Below are 23,130 nucleotides of genomic sequence, written 5' to 3'. Positions count from 1 at the left end.
TTATGACACTACAGGTTGACTGCAGGCTAAAACAGCTTTTTGGGAGGATGGAGATTCACATAATACAGGTAGTAAGAGAAAAGGTCAGGGAGAAAGGATTTTTCTTCATAATAAGTAACATTTATAGTTCACTTACAATAATCTATGATAATGAATTTAAATTTACAGGTTAAAACACACTGCTGGGCTGCTTTTTTTCATGCCCCTAAACCATCAACCTTGAAGTGCTATTAGGACACTGCCTCAAAATGAAGCTACAGCCCAAGTTAAATCTGGGTAAAGCCTCTATATTAAACCACAGTCTCACTGTTGTTCAAGTAAAACTTGAATTCTGTGGGATAATTCAGTTCAAAGTCCAAGGGTTAGAAAACTGACATCAAATATATAATATTATAATTATGGCAACCACCTCAACCATCAGATCTGATTCAAGAGATATACAAGTTATGTACAAAGAGATATCAGGGATCATGTAAAATTGCAATTGCAGATATAATGCAACAAAAAGTGAGTGAACAGTAGCTTTTGTGAGAAGAAAGAGGATGCAATGTCCTAAGAAGGAAGTGTAGAGCAGTGGGTATCTCTTAACTTAGCAGCTTAAGGATGGGAATAGAACTGCTTTGGGGATCATGTTCCCTTGATCTTGTTTATGAAGACATGCTATGTTCAGAGGCCACTCATTATACAAAATCTCTATAATGTCTTTTCCCTGATTTCTACTAAAATTTATTCAGTCACTGGAGGGTACTTGCATGAACAATGAGAATAAGATTCACATGTCTACAGTTCTCTCTATAACAATATTACTTCATTTCACAGGAAATTGCTTTCTAGGGAGAAAAAAGAATGATATATATGGCTACAGCTATTTTGATTAGTTAGCCCAATGCCAAGGCAGATGATAAAGATGTAGATGGCATGGTCTTAACCTTTAAAGGTAGGGTTTAAAAACAAGTTGAGGAGTCTGGTCTAACACACACACACACACACACACACAAACACACAACAACGACCACAACCACAACAAATAACACAGTAGAATTTTGACTATAAGAAAATGACAAGATTTGTGTGGGAATTTCAGAAAAAGTGAGGTCAATAACAGCTGGGTTAGACTTAGAAGGCATTTATGGAGAGGAGAGACATGAGTTGAGCTTCAAAAGTGGCTAAGATTTGAATTATATAGAAGACAGGGCATGCTGGGTAAAGGTGATGGTAGTGATATAGGAGCAAAGTTATGGAGATAAAGTGTTCGGGTAACATTAATGAGATTTGTGTGCTGAAGAATAAGCAAAATAACAGATACAATGAGACAAAATTTTGAAGTTCTTTGAAATGCGGGTGAAGTTTAGCTTGGAACAATAGAATATACAGATTCAAAAATATTTTTGTGAAAGAAATAGAGGAGAGAAGTGTTCACCAACATTAACCCAGCATGATAAATTAAGCTTCTGGGCCATAGGTCAAGGCTGGCTAGGAAGCTCCTGCAGTGACTGATGATGAGACTTCCAGTTGTAGAGTAAGGGAAGAATGGTGTGAGCTTCCTTGCAAAAGACAATTTACCAATACTTAGTAATTCCTTAAACGGAAGAAATGAAGAAAAATACAGATTCCTCAGTGAAATAGAAGTCCATGTTTAGATTGTGTCGGGGAGTTAATAATACTACTTTATACAAATTTTTCACTAATGACAGTGGCAGGTTGCTCCTCCCAACTGCTGAGTAATATATCCCTGTTGGACAGGGTCTCTCAAAATAGGAATTGCCGTCTATGATTCTCGCAGAGATACAATGACTAAAGATTTATAGGAGACTGATCCAGAAGAGGAAGAAGAAGGACAAGAAAGGAAAATTTCTTCCTCTGAGTCTCTACAGTGGACTTCATTCTGAGTCTTTCAAAAGGGTTTCAAGTTCACAATCACCATGTCACTCCAAATTAGAGCTCTTTGAGGATTAGAAATTGGATTCATTTGAATAATTAGTGTTTTTCTCTAAGCATTTTCTCATGGCAGAACTTTCTATTTCACAAATTATTCTCTGAATTATTTCCATTATTCTAAATCTAATATCTATAGAGATTAAGTATTTGTCTTCTCAAATGTATCACATACATTTGGGGGCTGAGTACAGTCAACAGGCCAAATTCAAAATAACTGGCAGATCCCTGCTTGAAACATCACAAGGCCAACTAACTCCTCAACCTTTCCCACATTCAGCCCGGACAGGGCTCAGCCCCACCCCCTTCAGCGAAACGGAAAAAGCGCCTGCGCAAACTCAAAGCCTATTCTCGCCCTGAGCCCCCACCTCCTTCCACCAAGGTGCAAACGCGCAGGCGCAGCGCCGTTAGTGCGTTTGAGTAGGGCTGTGAGAAATCTACTGTCCAGTGAAATCTAGAAGTGGTAGAAATCAACCCCCTCCTTTCTTCGGAGGCAGAGGCGCCACTTTCTCCTACTACTGGGCCAGAAGCGCGGCTCCTACATCGCCCTCTTTCGGAGCAAAGTCCTTTGCTTTTTGGCAATGCCCACTGTATTCCTATCCTCAGTTCGTTTCTAACCTCGCGCTGCCGCCTGCCTTTGCTCGGAAGGAAGAGGCACTTAGCTTCCCAGAAGCCGCACCAATTTGTTGGCTGCCTTTTTAGGCCACGGAACCTACCGGCCCCCCACTGGGCAAAGCATTCTCCGAAGCCTTGCCCGCCCTCCTTCGCCCTTCACACCCGCCCAGGTTGGGTGCTTACCTCGGGCGTGGTGCGGTCACGGAAGGGATCAGAGGATCCCAGAACAGGCCAGTGCTGGGGCAGGCGGATTCAGCGAGATTTTTCCTGGGTCTCCACTGCCGCCTCAGACAATGAAATCAGCGTGTCCGATCATCAATTCTCATCATGATCGTGACGTCACTAAAGACAGCGGCCAATGGGAGCCCGAGATCAGCTCCGGACAGTCCCTGGCCTCAGCCCAGAACCCAAGAGTGGGGAGGGGGGAGGACAGATGGCTGCCTGCAGTGGGGCTGCTTCCTCCCTGCACAAATCAGCTGCATCTATGGCCAGGACCCTCTGAACCTCTCCCTCTCTGTGTGACTGAACATCCAGCATTCCTGTGTCTATAATAGTTACACAACAGCCATTTGAGCAGGTGCTGCTTGATCTTCCAACTTGAGATTTGGTTTCAGCAAAATTGTTGCACACTGCTAAAACCAAGTGATAGCATAAAGAAATACAATCTTCTGTGTTCAGTTGACAAGTATATATTCACTTTTACTAATATTAAGAAGCTGTCCAAAGAGCCTTTGGAATTTTTCAATAAGAGTGAGTGTACTGTTAGGTATGACTGGTTGACTCTGGCGACTGACAAGAAATTGTGCCTTCTGTTCATCTCAAATCAATCCTTGTTGTGCCAGAAGTTATTTGATGATCACTGTTACAGAAAAAAAATCAAGTCATATGTTTTGTCAGTGAACTGACATAACTCCCTAAATTTGTTGGATACTACGAGACATGTAGAATTCATTGGTTTTGTGTCACAATAGACTTTGCAATATCATTGGAAGAAAAGATTAGTACACAGTAAGTATCCACAAAAATAAAGTACATGATGCCTGCTCAGTCATGAGTTAGAGACAAGATGTACATTAAGGTAGGGAAGTATTCTGTTATAATTGAAACTTGAGATGTTCTTAGATGTTGGATAAGAAAGGATGGAATGAGTTGTCCTAAAGTATATAGTACAGTGACCATAGAAAATCTACTGCCTATTTTTTAAATGCTAGAAGAAATGACTTTGAAAATGTCACATTGTACCACATAAGTAGGAAGATACCTCAAAAAGTTCACTGAAAGTGGAATTAAAATATGAATTTATATTCATGCATAATAATTTTGAAATCCATGCAGAGAGCTTTTTCATATGACACATTTTCCATCAACTTTCTAAAAGCCTCTCATGCATGATATAAATAGTCCAAGATGAAGCCAGTATAACAAGTATTGGGTATTAATTGAGAATTAGGGAGATGGGATAGGTTTGTAATAAAAACCTTCTAAAGTAGAGAACTTTGATTTGATTAAAAGCCACCAAATGTTCTAGGGTATGGGACTTCAACCTTGTGTAGTAAACCATTTCCAGAGCAGCTTTATATGACTTGTAAACAAAAGTTAGATTATGCCCAGCTCCAGATTATCCAATGGCTTGCATTCACAAAATAGAATAAAATGTACATTCCTTAACCATGTCCAAGAGACTTTAAAAGATCTGGTCTTGCCATATTTCTGAACTTGCCTCCTGCAACTCTGCCACTAACTCACTTTCCAATTACACCTGCCTTCTATGTATTTACCAAACAAGCCAAGCTCATGCCCACATCAGGATCTTTGTATGACTTCCTCACTTGATTCAAATATGTCCAAATGCAATCTCTTTATAGAAATGTTTCCTTTTTGAAATTGTGATTTAACACTTCCTATGGCCCCTTTCTTGTTTTATTTTTATTCATAACATTATTATTATAAGATGTATCTCATATTTTTAGTTATTGCAATTATAAGCTTCATGAGGATGGATTTTTGTATGTTTTATTTTTATAATATTCCTGGCATCTAGATGTGTCCTAGGCACAAAGTAGACAAATCAGTAACTGCTCTTTGAATGAATGACTGAAAGCAAATTTTTGAAGTAATTTGAATTTTGAATGAGACTGGGATAAGCTAGAGTGAGAGATTAGTTAGACAGTTGTACTAATCCAGGTTCTAATTAATTTAGGCTTAGATTGGTGTGTTAAGAGCAGAAATGAATAGCAATGTGGATGAGACATTTCAAGCAAAGAATGATAAATGTGAAAGTAGAGGATTAGGAGATGACCTACTGATGATGAATTAACATATTCATTAAGTATCTAGTATACCTAGAACTCAGGGGATATGAGAGAAAAAGAAGGGTAATGAACTAACAAGAGAAGACATGTATGAAACCAGAGTATATAGTCCAACTACAAGAGAATACATATATGAAATCAGAGTACAAAAGGTCAATTAAGCTCATTCAGTTATTCAGTTATCTTTCCCCCTAACTCTATATCCAAGCTGTTCATAAGTTTGAAGACTATATCTTCTAAAGATGTCCCAAATATAAGCACTCCTTACCTTCTCCATCTCTACACCAAAGTCACTATCACCCCTAGGTTGAACTGTTACAAATGCATCTTGTATGGTTTTCTGAACTTTTCAAAATTTTCTCATAATTCCAGTCAAAATAGTCTTTATAAAGTTTGAATCATATTGTATTACTCTCTGGTTTAACATTCTTCTAATTCTTTCCATTAATTAAATAAGAGAGTCCCAATATCTTGCAATGACTTACTATCCACCACGTGCTCCTGCCATGGTTCATTATGTGCTAGCCAACTGGTCTTTTAAAATTCTCTTTCTCTCTTTCTGGAGAGCTTCTTCCCTCTTCATAGACTCAGGGTTTGCTATACTTTTTTTGGAAAATTCTTCCCCCATATTTTCTTTTCTTTTTTTTTTTACTTTTATTTAGTAAATATAAATTTCCAAAGTACAGCTTATGGATTACAATGGCTTTCCCCTCCCCATAACTTCCCTCCCACCTGCAACCCTCCCATCTCCTGCTCCCTCTCCCATTCCATTCACATCAAGATTCATTTTCAATTATCTTTACATACAGAAGATCAATTTAGTATATATTAAGTAAAGATTTTAACAGTTTGCACCCACATATAGTGTACTTCTTCACAGCACTCAGGCTGCTAGGCTACATTGTTTTCTTTTCCGATGTATCTTCATGGACCAAAGTATTTAATATAGTACTCTGAAATCACTATCTACTAATTGTGATTTATTTTTCTTAAATAATTATAGAAATTACATTACCTGGTTACTTGTTTATTTTGACTTTCTGCCATAACAATATAAAGTTCAAGGTGGTAGGGACTATTTACTTGTTAATTTTTTTTAAGTTTTATTTATTTTGAAAGAGTTATAGGGAGGGAGGGAGGGAGGGAGGGGAGGGAGAGAGAGAGAGAGAGAGAGAGAGAGAGAGAATGAATCTTCTACCTACTGGTTCATTCCCCAGATGTCTGCAACATCCAGCACTGGGCCAGGAGGAAGCCAGGAACCAGGGACTTCATAGGGGTCTGTCTCCCAGATGGGTGGCAGGGACTCAAACATTTGAGCCTTCTTTGGCTGCTTTTTTAAAGGCTGTTCCAGGGAGCTGGATCAGAAGGGGAGAAGCTGGAACGCAAACCTGTGCCCATATGGGATACCAGCAGAGCCAGAGGCAGCTTTACCCACTATACCACAACACAGACACCTATTGATTTATTCTTATATTCTCAGTACCTAAAATTGTGTTTAGCATGTAGTAGGTACTTAATGAGTCTGTTGAATGAATGGATGTAGGAAAGATTATATTGTGTGGTGCAAAGATGAGAGATTTCTTAATACCATGCTTTAGATATCTATATCTGTCCTATTCACAGCTTATCAATCAAAGCTATGTTTATCAAATTTGTAAATGAGAAACCATCTGGGTAGAATAATCAAAAATTTATATTAACCAAGTTTTCAAAGAGTTTAACATCTAAACTCAACAATATGACGCATGACAGTGTCTTGCTTTTAGGTTTACAAAAATCAGTTGCACAAGCACAGGATGGGAAATGAATATGTAAGCTGGGGAAACTTAAACAATTTTTAAAAACTAAGTAAGAGGTCTTCTAACTGCTAGGCAAGATAATTCACATTTAAGCTATAATAATAAAAAGCATCTAAATAAAGATAGTTTGTGAGTCCAACTATTGTCTCCCCTAGTCAGATCACAGTTGCTCTGTTCTGTTAATTATTCTTAATTGGAAACAGACATCCACAAATGGCTGCATTTAGATAAGAGAAATCAGGAATAATGAAGCATAAAACATATATTATATGAGACAAGGCTCCAGGAACTGAAGATGCTTAACTTAAAAAGGAGAAGACCTAGGGAAGATAAAACTATCTTCAAATATTTGAAAGTTTCTGGAGCAAAGATAGATATGACTTACTGCATGTTTTTCCAGAGGACAGAACGAAGGTCAAAGATGATAACTGACAGGGAGATGAATTTCAGCTAAAAATTAAAATGTTCAAAAATGATAGAGAATTTTCTATAAAGCCAAGAGACCTCAATCACTGGTAATGTTCAAGTACAATACCCATCAATCAGGAATTTTGCTGAGAGCTTATATATAGGGAGTGATTGTTAAAGTTCACTTCAGCAAGCATGAATTTACTAATTTTTAGATCATGTCAGATGGGAATTAATCAGGAATAGCCCCTTAAAGGAAGAAGTGGGTGCGACTTTTTAAAATTTGGATTGGAGGAACAAAATGAGAAGAAAGTTCTTGGCTGGGAAACCACTAACAAAAGACAATGAGTTTACTGCTCTCTTATTCTTTAGGTGGTTAAATATACATAAACATTTTCACAGTACATTTTTGGTCAACATAGGACTATTTACACCAAATAAATGCTCTAAACTTTCATTTTTCTATTTGCTTTTTCCCCATTAATAAGCAATTCATTATCAAGTTTATGTCAACCAAGAAAACTGTTTATTGATATGTGTGGGACCTACCTAAATAAATCCAGAACACATCCCTAAACAATATGGATTGCCAGGTTTGAAAAAATCAACTTACAATCCAATTAAAATTAGGTTGATTTCTCTCTGCTGAGGTTGATTTGCATTAACCAGAAGCTGTGTGTTTTGTTTATAGATTATTGAGGCTCTTTATTTCTCTCACGGTTGTGCTTTCCACTTTTTAATGCGTTTGGCAGCTTACTGACATCTCCATTCAAAGTTGTATACCAAAAATTGATGAAAAAATTAAAATCAACTGTATTTTTAAATGCTTTTGAATCAAATCATGAAGGAAACCATTGAAAATGAAAATGCAATGTTAAATTGATATATTGTCAATGGATTAAAGTATTCATTGTTCTTAGTATTTTAGTTGGTTAAAAGATAACATTTGCAGGAACTTGCTTGTCATACTGTGTCCATGACCCAGTAAACTCCTTGGTGGAGAGCTCTGAATTATTAGTGTGACATCTCCCACTTTAATGATTCTATAAATAACTGCTACAGAACATCAATATATATTCTGTATTTTACTAATTGAAGTACCTCATTTTATTTAAAAAATATTCCAGTGAAACTTGTCCACTTAGCAAATTTCTAAAATGAAACTAATTTCTGAGCACCACTGTAGTTTCTGAGATGTAAAGCTACATATTTTCTGTCTTTACTTAAGCTGAAGCCATGGTTCTCAGCATGTTTTCCCTGGACCAGCAGCAATTCAATCAGGTGAGAACTTGTTAGAAATGCAAAATCTTGGATCCTACCTACAGATTCAGAAACTCTGTGGAAAGGAGACAGCCATTTATAGTTTAGCAAGACCTCCAGGTAATACTAATGTGTAATAAAGGTTGAGAACAACTGCATTAAGTTCTAAGTATCAGAGGGGAATAATTGAGGAAATTTCACCTTACAAGTGTTTACTTAGGTCTTATTATGTGCCAGCCACACAAAATTTAATAAAATATCACTTTTGTCCTCAAAATTTCCATAATAGTTACAGACTTTAAGAAAAAATGAGAGGCAATCATTTGGCCTTGTGGTTAAGATACTGCTTGGGATGCCTGCATCTAATATTGGGATGTCTCAGTTCAAATCCTGGATTCTGTATTCCTGATAATTTACACCATGGGTAGCAGCAGATGATGGCTCTTGTAGTTGAGTCCTTGCCACTAATGGGGGAGACCTAGACTGTGTTCCTAGGTCCTAGCTTTGGCCTGGCCCAGCTCCAGCTAATATAGGCATTTGGAGAGTGAAGCAGAGGTACAGAGTGTTATTATCATTTTCATTCTCTCTTTCTGCCTCTCTCCACCTCTCATAAATAAATAGACATTTTAAAAAACAGAAAATGTGAGATAGCGTAATAGTCTTCTGATCTGGGATGGGAATTTAGTGGATCTTGGAAAGTTAGAGCTATAAACATGAGTGACTGGCTTTTGCCGAGTAGGGCTTTATTTCTGACATTCAAGAGCTGTATTCCTAATATAGCTTCAGACGTTTTCTTCTATGAGTCATGTTATTGATGCCATAGTAAACTGAGCAAGCCTCAGTCATTCTAATTTGGCAGTATGCTATAGTAAACTCCAAAAAATTGTATACATTCATATTTATTTCTCTCTTGAGTGAATTTTGAAATTCATTCTTGTTTTTCTAATCCCATACTAAGATTTATTTGCATTTTACCAGAAATCTAGGAGACCTACATATGTATGTTGATTGATTGATTTCTGGAATCAGCTTGAATCCTATTGTGTGGGAAAGGAAGTTTTGTGTTCCATAAGGTTAAATTATCTTTCTTTATTGGGAATTGGGGATACTTTTATAATATGAAAAGCCATGGTTCCTTTCTCCAGAAACACACACACACACACACACTGCATTCTATTTATTACAGAGGGTGGGGAGTCTATGGATTTATTGTTGATCATTCTTTAACTTGCTGAAGGAGGTAGATCCTAGGTAAATAGCTCTCCTGTTTAATGATTTGATATGATGTATTAATGTAATTATGTGGTCATTAGTGTGTTTGTAGTCCAGAAAAGTTGTTTGCAGTGGGGCTAGTTACTTAGCACTAAGAAGTACATACTATTGCAGGAAGCCTCAAATGAGCATTCTTTTTAATCCACATGAATATATGAATTAGGCACTCACAATTTAATCTGAAAGCTCATTTATTCCTAAGGGAACTAAAAAACTAAGGAATCAAGGGGGCCAGTAGTCCTCAGTTAGAATCCAACAAAATACATTGAGAATACTATTGCCCAAATGAGTGAAACGTACCTGAAGAAGCACCCAGATACATGTTGTCATCCATGTGATTATAAAAGAAGGTGTAAAAAAAATCATGCTATACTAAAATTTGCAACTTGGGGAGGGTCTGAGAAGGAAGGGAACAAAAAAGCTTTTAAAAATCCAGTCACTTGAAAAGCTTTTAAAAAACCACTGTACACTAAAAATATAAAGAATCAAAATGGCCATTTTCAAAGTAAATTTAATAAGAGAAAAGCCTACCTCATCTTTTTACATCATTTTGCCATTGATTTTCTTCCTGGTACTTTGTTTTCCTTATCCATATAAAGTGATGGCAAAATGATATAAAAAAGGTGAATGGGTCAGGAAAATTACTAAGCAATATACTTTCTGTCAAATAGAGTTGATGATTATTTGAAAGTGACTATTAACAACCATGGCATTTTCAGTCTTAGATAGTTGATAAAGGATGAAAATCCAAGGTTTGGCAAAGCAACTTATGGCTTGAAGGACTGAGTCTAAGTCAAGGTGGAACCAATGATCTGAAACTATCTGAGTAGACCAAAGTAGGCACATCCAGAACTGGCAACGATCAGAACTAGACAGAGAAGCACAAATTATAATTTCTGATCCACAGGTTTTCAGAATGGGTTACAGAAATGAAGAACAAAAAGAGAACAAGAATCAGATAGTGGTCAAATTCTGAGAAAAAAGCACTAGTATCTAAATTGGCAGACTTGAATGCAAAGGTCAATTTAAAAAGAAAAGAATCCAGATACCAAACAAAATATACTCAGGTTAGGCCAGTTTGAATTATCAGTTAAGAGAGTCAGTGGTCAGGCGTCAAGGAAAAGCAGAAATAGAGAAGTCATAGAAGCTTAAAGCATGGAGAATGTGTAGGTAAAGGACAAAGATTAATGCTGAAGTGGATCCTGATAAATAAGGGAGCTCTTCAGCCTTGCATTTGTGCTTTGATGATTTTAGGGTGACCAGACTGGACCCTGGAGGTAGGAGCAAGTAATTGGTAACATCTGGCTGCAAGGAAGTGCATGTGGGTAGACAAGTAGTAGCTTTTGGCATTCATATTCTGACATCAAAACCCAGAGGAAACAACTGAAGTATTTTGAATTTCTTTTCAGAGTTTATAACACCATTCTTTGAAACTCAAGTACACATAATTTTTTTCCATTAGAATAAATTTCTACATAACACATAGCAAAATTATTTGGTAATGAAGTTTTCATGATTCCTTTTCTGGACTTTATACTATATCTTACTACTGGATTTCATTACACAGACCGAAAATGTATTATCATTTTATAGGCTTGATTACAAAAGTTTATTTTAATTCTTATTATTTTTCCTTCAACAAAAATTCCCAGTCAGTGTTAGAGTATTGATCCATGTTGCATTGTTTAAATTTTCAAAGCCCCTTGTTTATCATTGTAATTGAGTTTCATTTCATCATCCTAAATTTCTTTGGTGACACTGCATAGGAAATGAGTTATAACAAGCTAGTTTGAGCTGTGCAGTAACATAACCCATTTTTCCCAATTGGTGTGATACATGAGATACTTGTATACATTCTAAAAATCCAATTCTATGGTGCTAGCACTATAGATTTCTAATTAGGATTCAGCAATTAGTATGGCAAGAACAATTTTATTAACATTTAACATATTCATTTGGTAATCTAGCCTCCAGTTATAAGCGCAGTTGGTGCTTATGGTAATTCACCAGATTTTGTCCTTCATAGTCAAGCCTCTAGTATTAGGAATTTATGTATCAATTTCAGAAGCATTTTTCTTAGCTCTTTGAATCCTGAAAAATCGGCTACCATGTGTGTATTGAACTGGCATTCTAATTGCTTAACTTTTAAGTATTAACATAGTGTCAATGTATATTCCTCCTTAACTACTGTCCCTCTTCCTGCCACCCAAAGCATTATGTCCAAAGAGACTTGATAGTTTTAAAGTGGGCATATTATATAGACCTCTTACTCAGAATAATTAAGTGGAAAGCAAGATAGGTAAACATGGCAGGGATGTTTGGAGTGTGTCAGAGCATACTCAGGAGAAATGCCTGTGTGCAGCTCTTCCCAACTCAGCATTCAGTGACAGGTCATTTGAAGTCAACCACAATGAGGTAGTAACAACAAGAAAATAAGCAAAGGGTACAAATCTGGGCTTCACCTTCATCAAGGAACCAGTTGTTAAGTATTTACTAGCCTAATACTGAGGACATGGAAAAATGACATATGACAACAAACTTTGGAGAACAGCTTGTACTTTCAAGTGAACTGGAACAGATTGCCTAATTTTAGTTTGGTTATTATCAAAGTATGAGACACACCTGAAAAATGAGTCTTTATTTGGAAAGGGTGAAAAAATTCACTGTATTTGTACTTTAAAATAGAATAATTTATTTAGCAAGTGTATTGAATCTAATTCACTGTTTTGGAATATTACTATTGAGTAACTAACCTATTTGGTAATAATAATTTGCCCAGGACTTGCAGGTATACCTTTTAAGGAAGGTTATATAAGGTGGGTAATGATAGAGAATATTGGTCAGGAGACTTTCTTAAAAATTTTTATTTATTTATAGCCGGCGCCGCGGCTCACTAGGCTAATCCTCCGCCTTGCGGCGCCGGCACACTGGGTTGTAGTCCCGGTTGGGGGACCGGATTCTGTCCCGGTTGCCCCTCTTCCAGGCCAGCTCTCTGCTGTGGCCAGGGAGTGCAGTGGAGGATGGCTCAAGTGCTTGGGCCCTGCACCCGCATGGGAGACCAGGAGAAGCACCTGGCTCCTGCCTTCGGATCAGCGCGGTGAGCCGGCTGCAGCTTGCTGGCCGCGGCAGCCATTGGAGGGTGAACCAATGGTAAAAGGAAGACCTTTCTCTCTGTCTCTCTCTCTCTCTCACTGTCAACTCTGCCTGTCAAAAATTTTAAAAAAATTTATTTATTTATTTATTTTTATTTGAAAGGCAGAGAGAGGGGGGGAGATTTTCCATTCTCTGGTTCACTCCTCAAATGTCTACAACAGATAGGATTGAACCAGGTTGAATCCAGCAACCTGGAACCCTATTCAAGTGTCCCAACTGGATGACTGGGACCCAAGTACTTGAGTTATTATCTGATGCCTCCCAGGGTGCGTATTAGCAAGAAGGTGGATCAGAAATGGAGGAGCCAGGATTTAACCAAGGCATTCCAATATGGAATGTGGGTATCCAATGTGGCATCTTAATTGTTGCACTAAACACCTGCCTTAAGAGATTTTTAAATGTAACCTGGGCCTGTTAAGGAGTGCATTAGGATTCTGATTTTGAAAGTTTAAATCAAAACTTGGAACTCAGTAATCAGTAATGTGCAGAACTTCCAGAAAAAAGGGGACACAGAAATAATGTGTTAAATATTAGGAAATTAAGTAATGTTTGGCCAACATGGGTACTGAGTTTGTAACAGATCATGGGAATTCCATTTTAAAGACTCTTAGATTAGACCTATTTGTAGATCAGTCATTTTTTGTGTGAGGTTATTCGGGGTGTTCTGAACAAACTCTCCTAGAGACAATGGCCAATACCCTCAAATTTTATAGACAATCTCTATTAGGACAAAAGTCAGCATTTGTATTCTAAAACTGTGGAAAAATTGTTCATCATAACTTAGAATTATAGGGCTGCCAAGGACCACAAGGCTTCATCTAGTCAACTGTCCTTTCTAAATAAACTTGTTTCTAAGCAACATCCTCTGTAATATTTTTAATCTGTGCATCATGAGCAATGAACTATGAAGACTCAGCATACATGAATAATTTAATGTGATAATCAAATAAAAGTTACAAAGTCAGACGTTTGTAAATTTAGATCTAATCTACATTTATTAAGCTTCCACAATATTGAACACTATCCTGGATTTGCTCACATATGCCATCTCATTTAATTTTCAAAATTCAGAGACGAGTGACTTAACTCTGTTTAAAAGAACAGAATAATCATTATGGCAATAAAGTAAAAATTTGTGTTTAATGTAAATGACTTTAATTAGCATGAGTTTTGTATAGCCAAATGGAACTTTTAGATTTTTTTTCATAGCTAGAACTTACAAAAGCCCAACTCACATTTTCCCTATTTAAAGGTTATTCTGTTTCTCTTTTCTGATACCACATTTAGTAGTGGTAATTCTTGTAACTTTATTGAATGGTAACTTCAGGTACTAAAACAAATTATTTCATATATTTTATTGAAGCACGGTAACAATTGTACTAGATGGTAGCATCCCCATTTTCAGAAAAGAATCCAAATCTTAGGTCACCTTCACAGAATTTGTATGTGGGAGGATGAGGATTCAAACCTAGTGATGTCTAACTTCAAAGCCCATTGTTCTTGGTGTTGACATTTTGGTAGAGTGGGTAAAACTGTCGTCCCATTTGGGCACCAGGTCAAGTCCCAGCTGCTCTACTTCTGATCCAGCTCCCTGCTAATGGCCTGGGAAAGCAGTGGAAGATGGCCCAAGTGTTTAAGCCCCTACACCCACATGGGAGACCTGTAGGAAACTCCTGGCTCCTGGCTTGATTTGCCCTCTCCCTGGCCATTGTGGCCATTTGGGGAGTAAATCAGTGGATGGAAGATCTCTCTTTCTCCCTCTCTATGTGATTCTGCCTTTCAAATAAAATAAAACTTTTGTTTTAAAGATTTATTTATTTGTTTGAAAGGCAGCGTTACAGAGATAGGGACACACACACACACACACACACAGAGAGGGAGGGAGGAAGAGAGAGAGAGAGAAGCCTTCAATCTACTGGTTTACTCCCCAGATGGCTGTAACAGCCGGGGCTGGGCCAGGCTGAAGCCAGTAGCCAGAAACACCATCAGAGTCTCCCAATGGGTAGCAGGGGTATAAGCTCTTTCCCAGGCTATTTAGCAGGGAGCTAAATAAGTCATGAAGCTAGTACTCTGTTATCTCTCTGTTTCTATTTTTCTTTACAGAGCAATGGCCAAGTGGTGAGGTTCTCATATTCTTATCCAATATTTCCCTTCTAACTAAAGGTCATATAAAGCAGAGCTCATGCTGTTTCTTACCAGGACTGAACTTCTTTAAGTCTTGGGCACCAAAAATTTTTTAAGGTAAAGAAAGTCATGACTATGCTTTGTTCACACTATCAAAAATGTGCACATTCCCTTCTGACACTCCTAGGCAGATTTATTTTTGCTTATAAAACTCATCATATTTGACATTATATAATGACATTATATAGTGTTTATTGTTAATTGTCTTCTCCTTTCCCCAGTTGTTGGTAAGCTCTGTGAAGAAAGGGATCGTGTATGTCTTGTTTGTAGCCATACTCCAAGAAGCTAGAGTAGTGCCTGGAACCTAAAGAACACTCAATAAATATTTGTTGAATGAATGAGCACATTAATAAAGGGCTAGCTGTAGTCATTTATGCACTTCTGCACTATGCAAGGGACAAATTAATACATAAGATTAATTTTGTATGATCAAATAGGGAAAGTAAATTGCAAGCTCAGGGATGGATAACATTTCTCTGGTGGCCTGTGATGATAGTACAGACGTGTCCAGGTGTCAGGGGCCATAGCTAGCATGAATCTTCATTCAGAGGAATGGTTACGAAAATAAGAGATCCATTTTGGATAGCGGACCAATGGACTAAGGCTATGGGCATTGAGCCAGGCAATTATAGGCTTTAGAATCTAAGATTGATTGGAGTTCTCAGAAACACTTTAGGTCACTGAAATGTTGGTGAAGGTCATAGGTCCATTTATCCTCAGGAAATTAGAGATCCTTACTCAGTGTTCAATGTTGTACATTTGTTACCTGCGGCTTAGGCTGGGAATGACACTTTCCTTTAGTGGTGCTCATCTTGCCCTAGAAAAAGGAGACAAAAAAGAAACAATTATTTATATTTCTACTTAATGTTCCAGATAATTTTAATGCTAATGTGTATTTTACCAGTAATAGATCAGTCCATTTATTCGATGAGGAATAGAGGAAAATTCTGTATCTATTATAATATATAATGAAATATAATTTATATATATATATGTATCAAAATTTCTTTATCCAGTAATCAGCTGATGGACATTTGGGTTGATTCCATATCTTAGCTATTGTGAATTAAGCTGCAATGCATGGGGTTACAGATAACTCTTTCATGTACTGATTTCTTTTGGTTTGGGTAAATTCCCAGGAGTGACGGCTGGGTCATATGGAATATATATTTTCAGCTTTCTGAGGTATCCCCATACTGTCTTCCACAATGGTTGTACTAGTTTATATTCCCACCAACAGTGGATTAGGGTACCATTTTCCCCACATCCTCAGCAGCATTTATTGTTTCTTGATTTCTGTATGAGATCCATTCTAACTGTGGTGAAATGAAACCTCATTGTGGTTTTTATTTGCATTTCCCTGATGGCTACTGATCCTGAACATTTTTCACGAGTCTGTTGGCCAATTGAATTTCCTCTTTTGAAAAATGCTTATTCAAGTCCTTTGTTCATTTCTTAACTGGATTGGTTGTTTTGTTGTTGTTGAGTTTCTTTTTTTTAACTTTTATTTAATGAATATAAATTTCCAAAGTACAGCTTATGGATTACAATGGCTTCCCCCCCATAACGTCCCTCCCACCCGCTACCCTCCCCTTTCCCATTCCCTCTCCCCTTCCATTCACATCAAGATTCATTTTCAATTCTCTTTATATACAGAAGATCAGTTTAGCATACATTAAATAAAAATTTCAACAGTTTGCTCCCACACAGAAACATAAAGTGAAAAATACTGTTTGAGTACTAGTTATAGCATTAAATCTCAATGTACAGGACACTAAGTACAGAGATCGAACATGAGGAGTAAGTGCACAGTGACTCCTGTTGTTGACTTAACAAATTGACACTCTTGTTTATGGCCTCAGTAATCATCCTAGGCTTTTGTCATGAGCTGCCAAGGCTATGGAAGCCCCCTGAGTTCACCGACTCTGATCATATTTAGACAAGGCCATGGTCAAAGTGGAAGTTCTTTCCTCCCTTCAGAGAAAGGTACCTCTTTCTTTGATGACCCATTCTTTCCACTGGGATCTCACTCGCAGAGATCTTTCATTTAGGTTTTTTTTTTTTTTTTTGAGTTTCTTGAGCTCTTTATAGATCCTGGATATTAATTCTTTATCAGTTGCATAGTTTGCAAATATTTTCTCCCATTCTGCCGATTCCTCTTCTTCACTTTGCTGTGCATTTCCTTTGCAGTGTAGAAGCCTCTTAGCTTGTTGTAATCCCATTTGTCTATTTTTGGTTTGATTGCCTGTCTTCTGGGGTATTTTCCAAGATGTGTTTGCGTAGGTAAATGTCTTACAGAGTTTCCTCAATGTTCTCCTCTAGTAATTTGATGGTATCAGATCATAGATTTAGATCTTTGATCCATTTGGGTAGATTTTTGTAAAAGATTTAAGGTAGGGTTCTTGTTTCAAACTTCTGCACATGTAGATCCAATTTTCCCAACACCATATTTTGAAAATATTGTCTTTATCAGGGATTTATTTTAGCTCCTTTGTCAAATATGAATTGGTTGTAGATGCATGGATTGATTTCTGGAGTTTACATTTTGTTCCATTGGTTTACATGTCTATTTTTGTGCCAGTACCAGCCTTTTATACTTACAACAGCCCTGTAGTATTTCTTTAAATCTGGTGTTGTGATTCCTCTGGCTTTGTTTTTGCTATATAAGATGGCTTTAGTTATTCAGGGTCCCTTTGTGTTTCCAAACAAATTTTAGCATCATTTCTTCTAGATATGAGAAGAATGAAGTTGGTATTTATTTGGGATATTATGGAATCTGTAAATTGCTTTCTGTAGTATAGACATTTTTAGGATATTAATTTTCCTAATCCACAAACATGGAAGATTTTACTATTTTTTGTGTGTTTTTCTATTTTTTTTGTGTGTGTGTGTTTCTATTTTTTTCTTTAGAGATCTTTCACCTCCTTGGTTAAATTTATTTCAACGTGTTTAATTTTTTGTAGCTATTGTGAATGGGATTGATCTTACAAGTCTTTTCTCAGCCATAGCATTATCTGTGTATACAAAGACTATTGATTTTTGTGTGCTAATTTTATATCCTGCCACTTCACGAAATTCTTTTATGAGTTCCAATAGATTCTGAGTAGAATCTTTTGATTCCTCTATATACAGAATCATGTCATCGGTGAACAGAGGTAATTTGACTTCCTCCTTTCCAATTTTTAGCCTTTTGTTTTCTTTTTCTTGCCTAATGGCTCTGGCTAAAACTTCCAGAACTATATTGAATAGCAATGGGGAAAGTGGGCATCCTTTTCTGGTTCTGGATCATAGTAGAAATGCTTCCAACTTTTCCTCATTCAATATGATGCTGGCTGTGGGTTTGTCAAAAATTATCTTGATTGTATTGAGCAATGTTCCTTCTATACCCAATTTGCTTAAGGTTTTCAACATGAAAGGATGTAGTATTTTATCAAATGCTTTCTCTGCATCTATTGAGATAATCATATGTTTTTTATTCTTCAATTTGTTGATGTGATGTATCACATTTTTGTATGCTGAACCATCTCTGAATACCATGGATAAATCCCACTTAGTCTGAGTGAATGATCTTCCTGTTGTGTTGTTGGATTTGATTAGCTAGTATTTTCTTGAGGATTTTTGCGTCTATGTTCATTGGTTATTGGTGCGTAGTTCTCTTTCTCTGTTTTTTTTTTATTTTATTTTTGGAATTAATGTGAATTAATTCACTTTTTATTTATTTATTTTAAAGATTTTATTTATTTATTTGAGAGGTAGATTTACAGACAGTGAGAGAGAGAAACAGAGAGAAAGGTCGTCTGTCCGTTGATTCACTCCCTAAATGGCCGCAGCAGCCGGAGCTGTGCCGATCTGAAGCCAGGAGCCAGGGGCTTCTTCGCAGTCTCCCATGTGGGTGCAGGGACCCAAGGATTTGGGCCATCTTTTACTGCTTTCCCAGGCCACAGCAGAGAGCTGGATTGGAAGAGGAGCAGCTGGGACTAGAACCAACACCCATATGCTGGCGCTGCAGGCAGAGGATTAACCTACTGTGCCGTGGCACTGGCCCCAAGCTGTACTCTTTTAAAGAAACTAGGTACACAAATTTAGGGAGTGACTAAGGTGCTAAAGAATGGAAATTTTTCAGTTTTAATGTTCTATAAATGAAGATATTTTCTTTCTTTTTTTAAAGATTTATTTTATTTATTTGAAAGACAGAGTTACAGAGAGAGGTAGAGCCAGAGAGAGAGAGAGGTCTTCCATTCCACTGGTTCACTCCCCAAACGCCCTCAATGGCCAGAGCTGAGCTGATCTGAAGCCAAGAGCCAGGAGCTTCTTCTGGGTCTCCCACGTGGGTGCAGGGGCCCAAGGACTCGGACCATCTTCTACTGCCTCCCCAGGCCATAGCAGAGAGCTGGATCATAAGTGGAGCAGCCAGGACATGAACTGTTGCCCATATGGGATGCTGGTATCACAGGCGGCTGCTTTAATCTGCTGTGCCACAGCGCCAGCCACAATGAAGATATTTTCTTCTGAATTGCATCGTATATTAGACGGTGATACTCCCTTGTAAACCACAATTTTAATAAAAAGTTATTATACTTTGGCAAAGAAGAAAGGCAAGAATATTATTGGCATTGCTGAAGTGTAATCAAGGGATTTCTAGAAATAAGGATAATGTATCTAAAGTAATTGCTGAAGGTAAATTCCACATCCAAAAATGTGGTACAAAGGAGACAACTGCTAGAGAGAAACTATCAATTATTATCAGACTTTTGGAAAACTGCAAATTCCCAAGGGCCTTGAAAATGTCCCCCGCCTTAACAGTATTGAATCTTAATAATGTACATTTTGTAAGTTATGGGACAGGACCAATTTTGGTTACATATCATTCTTAGAGATATTAAATGCTTAAGCCTCTCTATTACCACCATACTACCACCCATTCGCCTTCTCCTGCATTATATTCCCTGAGAAGAGAAATAGTGGTAACGCTTAAAGAAAAATTGAGTCCTCAAAAATATATAACTAGTCATACAAATAGCTTCAGGGAGTGGAGCTCTCCATGAAATATAAGAAAATATAAATAGTACTAGACTGGTACACTTTCTCTTTTCTTCATAAGTGGTTGATGAAGTAAAACAGGACTGGGAAACATTGGACCAGAGTAAAACCCAGGGAAAAGCTGATGTGGGCAGCTTACAATATATTTTACTGCAGAAAGAGGGTCAGGTGAAAGGAGGCACATGGGAGGTACCTCAAGGTTCTCTTTAATCTAGGAATTGGGCTAATAGAGAAAGCATAGACATTAAGCAAATACACAGTTCAGCCTAGCTCATTAGAGCATCCTTTCTGAAAATAGACCTGGGAGACTTATTAAATGTAAACGTGGGAGACCGCTATTTCTGGCATCATGGTCAGAAACATCAAGACTCTCTCACTTATAATACATCTAGAAATGCTGGGAAAAAAAACAGCCTTCATTTAAATGCCTAATTGAACTTGCAAAAACAAGGAGAGGACTTCCATTTCAGTAATAAGAGGATAAGTTGTTCTCATTACCTCTTCAGGAAAAATGTTAAAATATTGAATCAAATATTTGCCTCACAAATCTTTTGACAAGCAACGAATAAATAACAAGAGTTAAGAATCAGCAGGGAAAATTAGAGCATGAGAAGCCAAAGAGGCAAAAGAGCACAGAAGGTACTTTGACCTTGAGAGCATTTGGCACTATGGAAAAATTTGAATTTCATCAACTGGATCTTTAAAGTATAGACATTCAGGATAAGAGTCAATCAGAAGTATACTATATTGTTTTATAACTCCAGTATGCGTTACCTAAATCTTCTAGAAACTTTCAAGTTCTGAATTTTGTTAAATTTGGTAATAGACTTACAACACCCTAGGCACCCAGAGTAGTTACAGATTCTTTCTGGTTTTAGTTATGTTTATTATAGATTTCAAATTATTCTCACAGTTAACTGTTCTAGGATGACATATGATGAACAAAGATAATCAAGAAAGTGAGGAACACATGCACTAGGAGTAAAACCTGTGTGAAAACTAGCACATTCACTATGACTTCAGAAAACAGGAATTGAAACACACATTAAATGTGCATTGAAACAACTAAGGATACTAGGTTTCAGAGAACTAAACGAGACTAGTAATTTTAGAGGAAACAAAAAACTATTAAAAAGTGGCCCAGGGCCGGCGCCGTGGCTCACTTGGCTAATCCTCGGCCTGCGGTGCCAGCAACCCGGGTTATAGTCCCAGTTGGGGCACTGGGTACTAGTCTCGGTTGCTCCTCTTCCAGTCCAGCTCTCTGCTGTGCCCTGGATGTCAGCGGAGGATGGCTCAAGTGCTTGGGCCCTGCACCCGCATGGGAGTCCGGGAGGAAGTACCCGGCTCCTGGCTTCGGATCGGTGCAGCGCCGGCCGTGACAGCTATTAGGGGAGTTAACCAACGTAAGGAAGACCTTTCCCTCTGTCTCTCTCTCACTGTCTATACTCTCTCTCTCTCTCACTTTCTAACTCTGCCTGGCAATAATAATAATAATAATAATAATTAAAAAGTGGCCCAGAAGATTTGATGAAAGTAGAATTGAGGGTGGCCATTTGACACAACAGTTAGGATGAGGCTTGGATGCCCACACACCGTATCAGAGTGCCTTGAAATGCCTACCCTAGGAAGTAGTAAATGATAGCTCAAGTAATTGGGTCCATACTACTCACATGGGACACCCAGTTTGAGTTCTAGGCTTCTAGCTTTAGACTGGCCCAGACCTGGGGAGTAAATCAACAGATAGAAGATGATTTTTCACTCCATCTTCCTCTTTTTCTATCTCTCTGGCTTTCAAATAAAATGAAAATAAATAAATAAATATTTTAAAAAGATTTCATAGAAATTTAAAAAAATCAAATCAAATGTATGATACTTAATAGAAAATTAGACTCAATTGAAGAGAAAATTTGTGAGCTGCAACACAGATCAGAAGATATTAACTATAATGCAAACCTAAAATGATTAAAAGATTGAAAATATGCAAGAGAGGCAGAAGGCATGGAAAAAAATGAGAAGACCTAGCATGATACAATAGAACAAGCAAGAGTGAAGAGATAGGATGAAGTAGGAGCAATTATTTTTTTAAGATTTATTTATTTATTATTAAAGTTTTTATTTTATTTATTTTAAAGGCAGATTTTCAGAGAAGCAGAAAGAGAGAGAGAGAGAGAGAGAGAGAGAGAGAGAGAGAGGTCTTCCATCCGCTGATTCACTCCCCAGTTGGCCGCAATGACTGGAGTTGTGCTGATCTGAAGTCAGCAGCTTCTTCCAGGTCTCCCACGTGGGTGCAGAGGCTCAAGGACTTGGACCATCTTCCACTGCTTTCTCAGGTCATTACAGAGCGCTGGATTGGAAGTGGAGCAGCCAGGACTTGAACCGGTGCCCATATGGGATGCCGGCGCTGCAGGCGGCGGCTTTACCTGCTACGCCACAGCGCCAGCCTCTATTTATTTATTTTGAAAGGCAAAGTTACAGAGGGAAAGACAGACAGAAATCTTCCATCTGCTGATTTACTTCTTAGATGGCTTCATTGGCCAGCACTGGGCCAGGCAGAAGCCAGGAGCCAGGAGATTCTTCCGGGTCTCTCACATGAATGCAGAGGCCTAGGCATTTGGTCCATCTTATGCTGTTTTCCCAGACACATTAGTAGGTAGTAGGATATGAAGGGGAGCAGCTAGGACATGAACTGGCACCCTTAGGGGATGCTGGCATTGCAGGTGGAAGCTTTACCCAGTACCCAACGATGCTGTCCCTGGAGTAATTCTTAAAGGAGTTGTTGATTATAAATTTACTAGCAATGGTAAAGGACACCAAAGACTCAAGAAGAATATTAAGTCCCAAAAAGGGTTAATAAAAGAAATTCACACCTAGACATATCATAATGAAACAGCTAAGCATCAAATATGAAGAGAAAAATCTTAATGACAGTCTGAAAAGAGACATTATCTTCAAAAGTGTGGCAAGTAGACTGACATTTGTCTTCTCATTGGCAGCAATGGAAGTCAAAAGGCAGTGGAATAATAACATTCATTGCTTAAAAAAAAAATCCTGCCACATAGAATTTTACACCTGGTAAAAATATCTTTCAAGAAGAGGATAAAATTATATTATCAGACAGAAATAAACTGAAAGAGTTATCACAAAATAGCATT

The 23,130-nt window shown here is 37.7% G+C and overlaps 1 protein-coding gene across 6 annotated transcripts in view; it reads right to left on the bottom strand.

Moving 5' to 3' along the window:
- Positions 1-23,130, bottom strand: part of HDX (highly divergent homeobox) — a 213,597-nt gene that overhangs the window by 147,913 nt on the left and 42,554 nt on the right. For 3 of the 6 annotated variants that reach the window (XM_051827389.2, XM_051827390.2, XM_051827388.2), the window contains one exon: positions 15,705-15,755. In XM_051827389.2, coding sequence (XP_051683349.1) covers positions 15,705-15,749 — 45 coding nt within the window. In that variant the 5' untranslated portion in view covers positions 15,750-15,755. Of the gene's footprint in view, positions 1-2,733; positions 3,195-15,704; positions 15,756-23,130 lie in introns of those variants that run through there. The other 3 variants (XM_070066384.1, XM_017350008.3, XM_051827391.2) reach the window with 3 other exon arrangements.

This window comes from Oryctolagus cuniculus, chromosome X, assembly GCF_964237555.1.
Source record: "Oryctolagus cuniculus chromosome X, mOryCun1.1, whole genome shotgun sequence".
NCBI classification, from domain to species: Eukaryota; Metazoa; Chordata; class Mammalia; order Lagomorpha; family Leporidae; genus Oryctolagus; species Oryctolagus cuniculus.
This window is presented reverse-complemented; position numbering and strand designations above follow the sequence as displayed.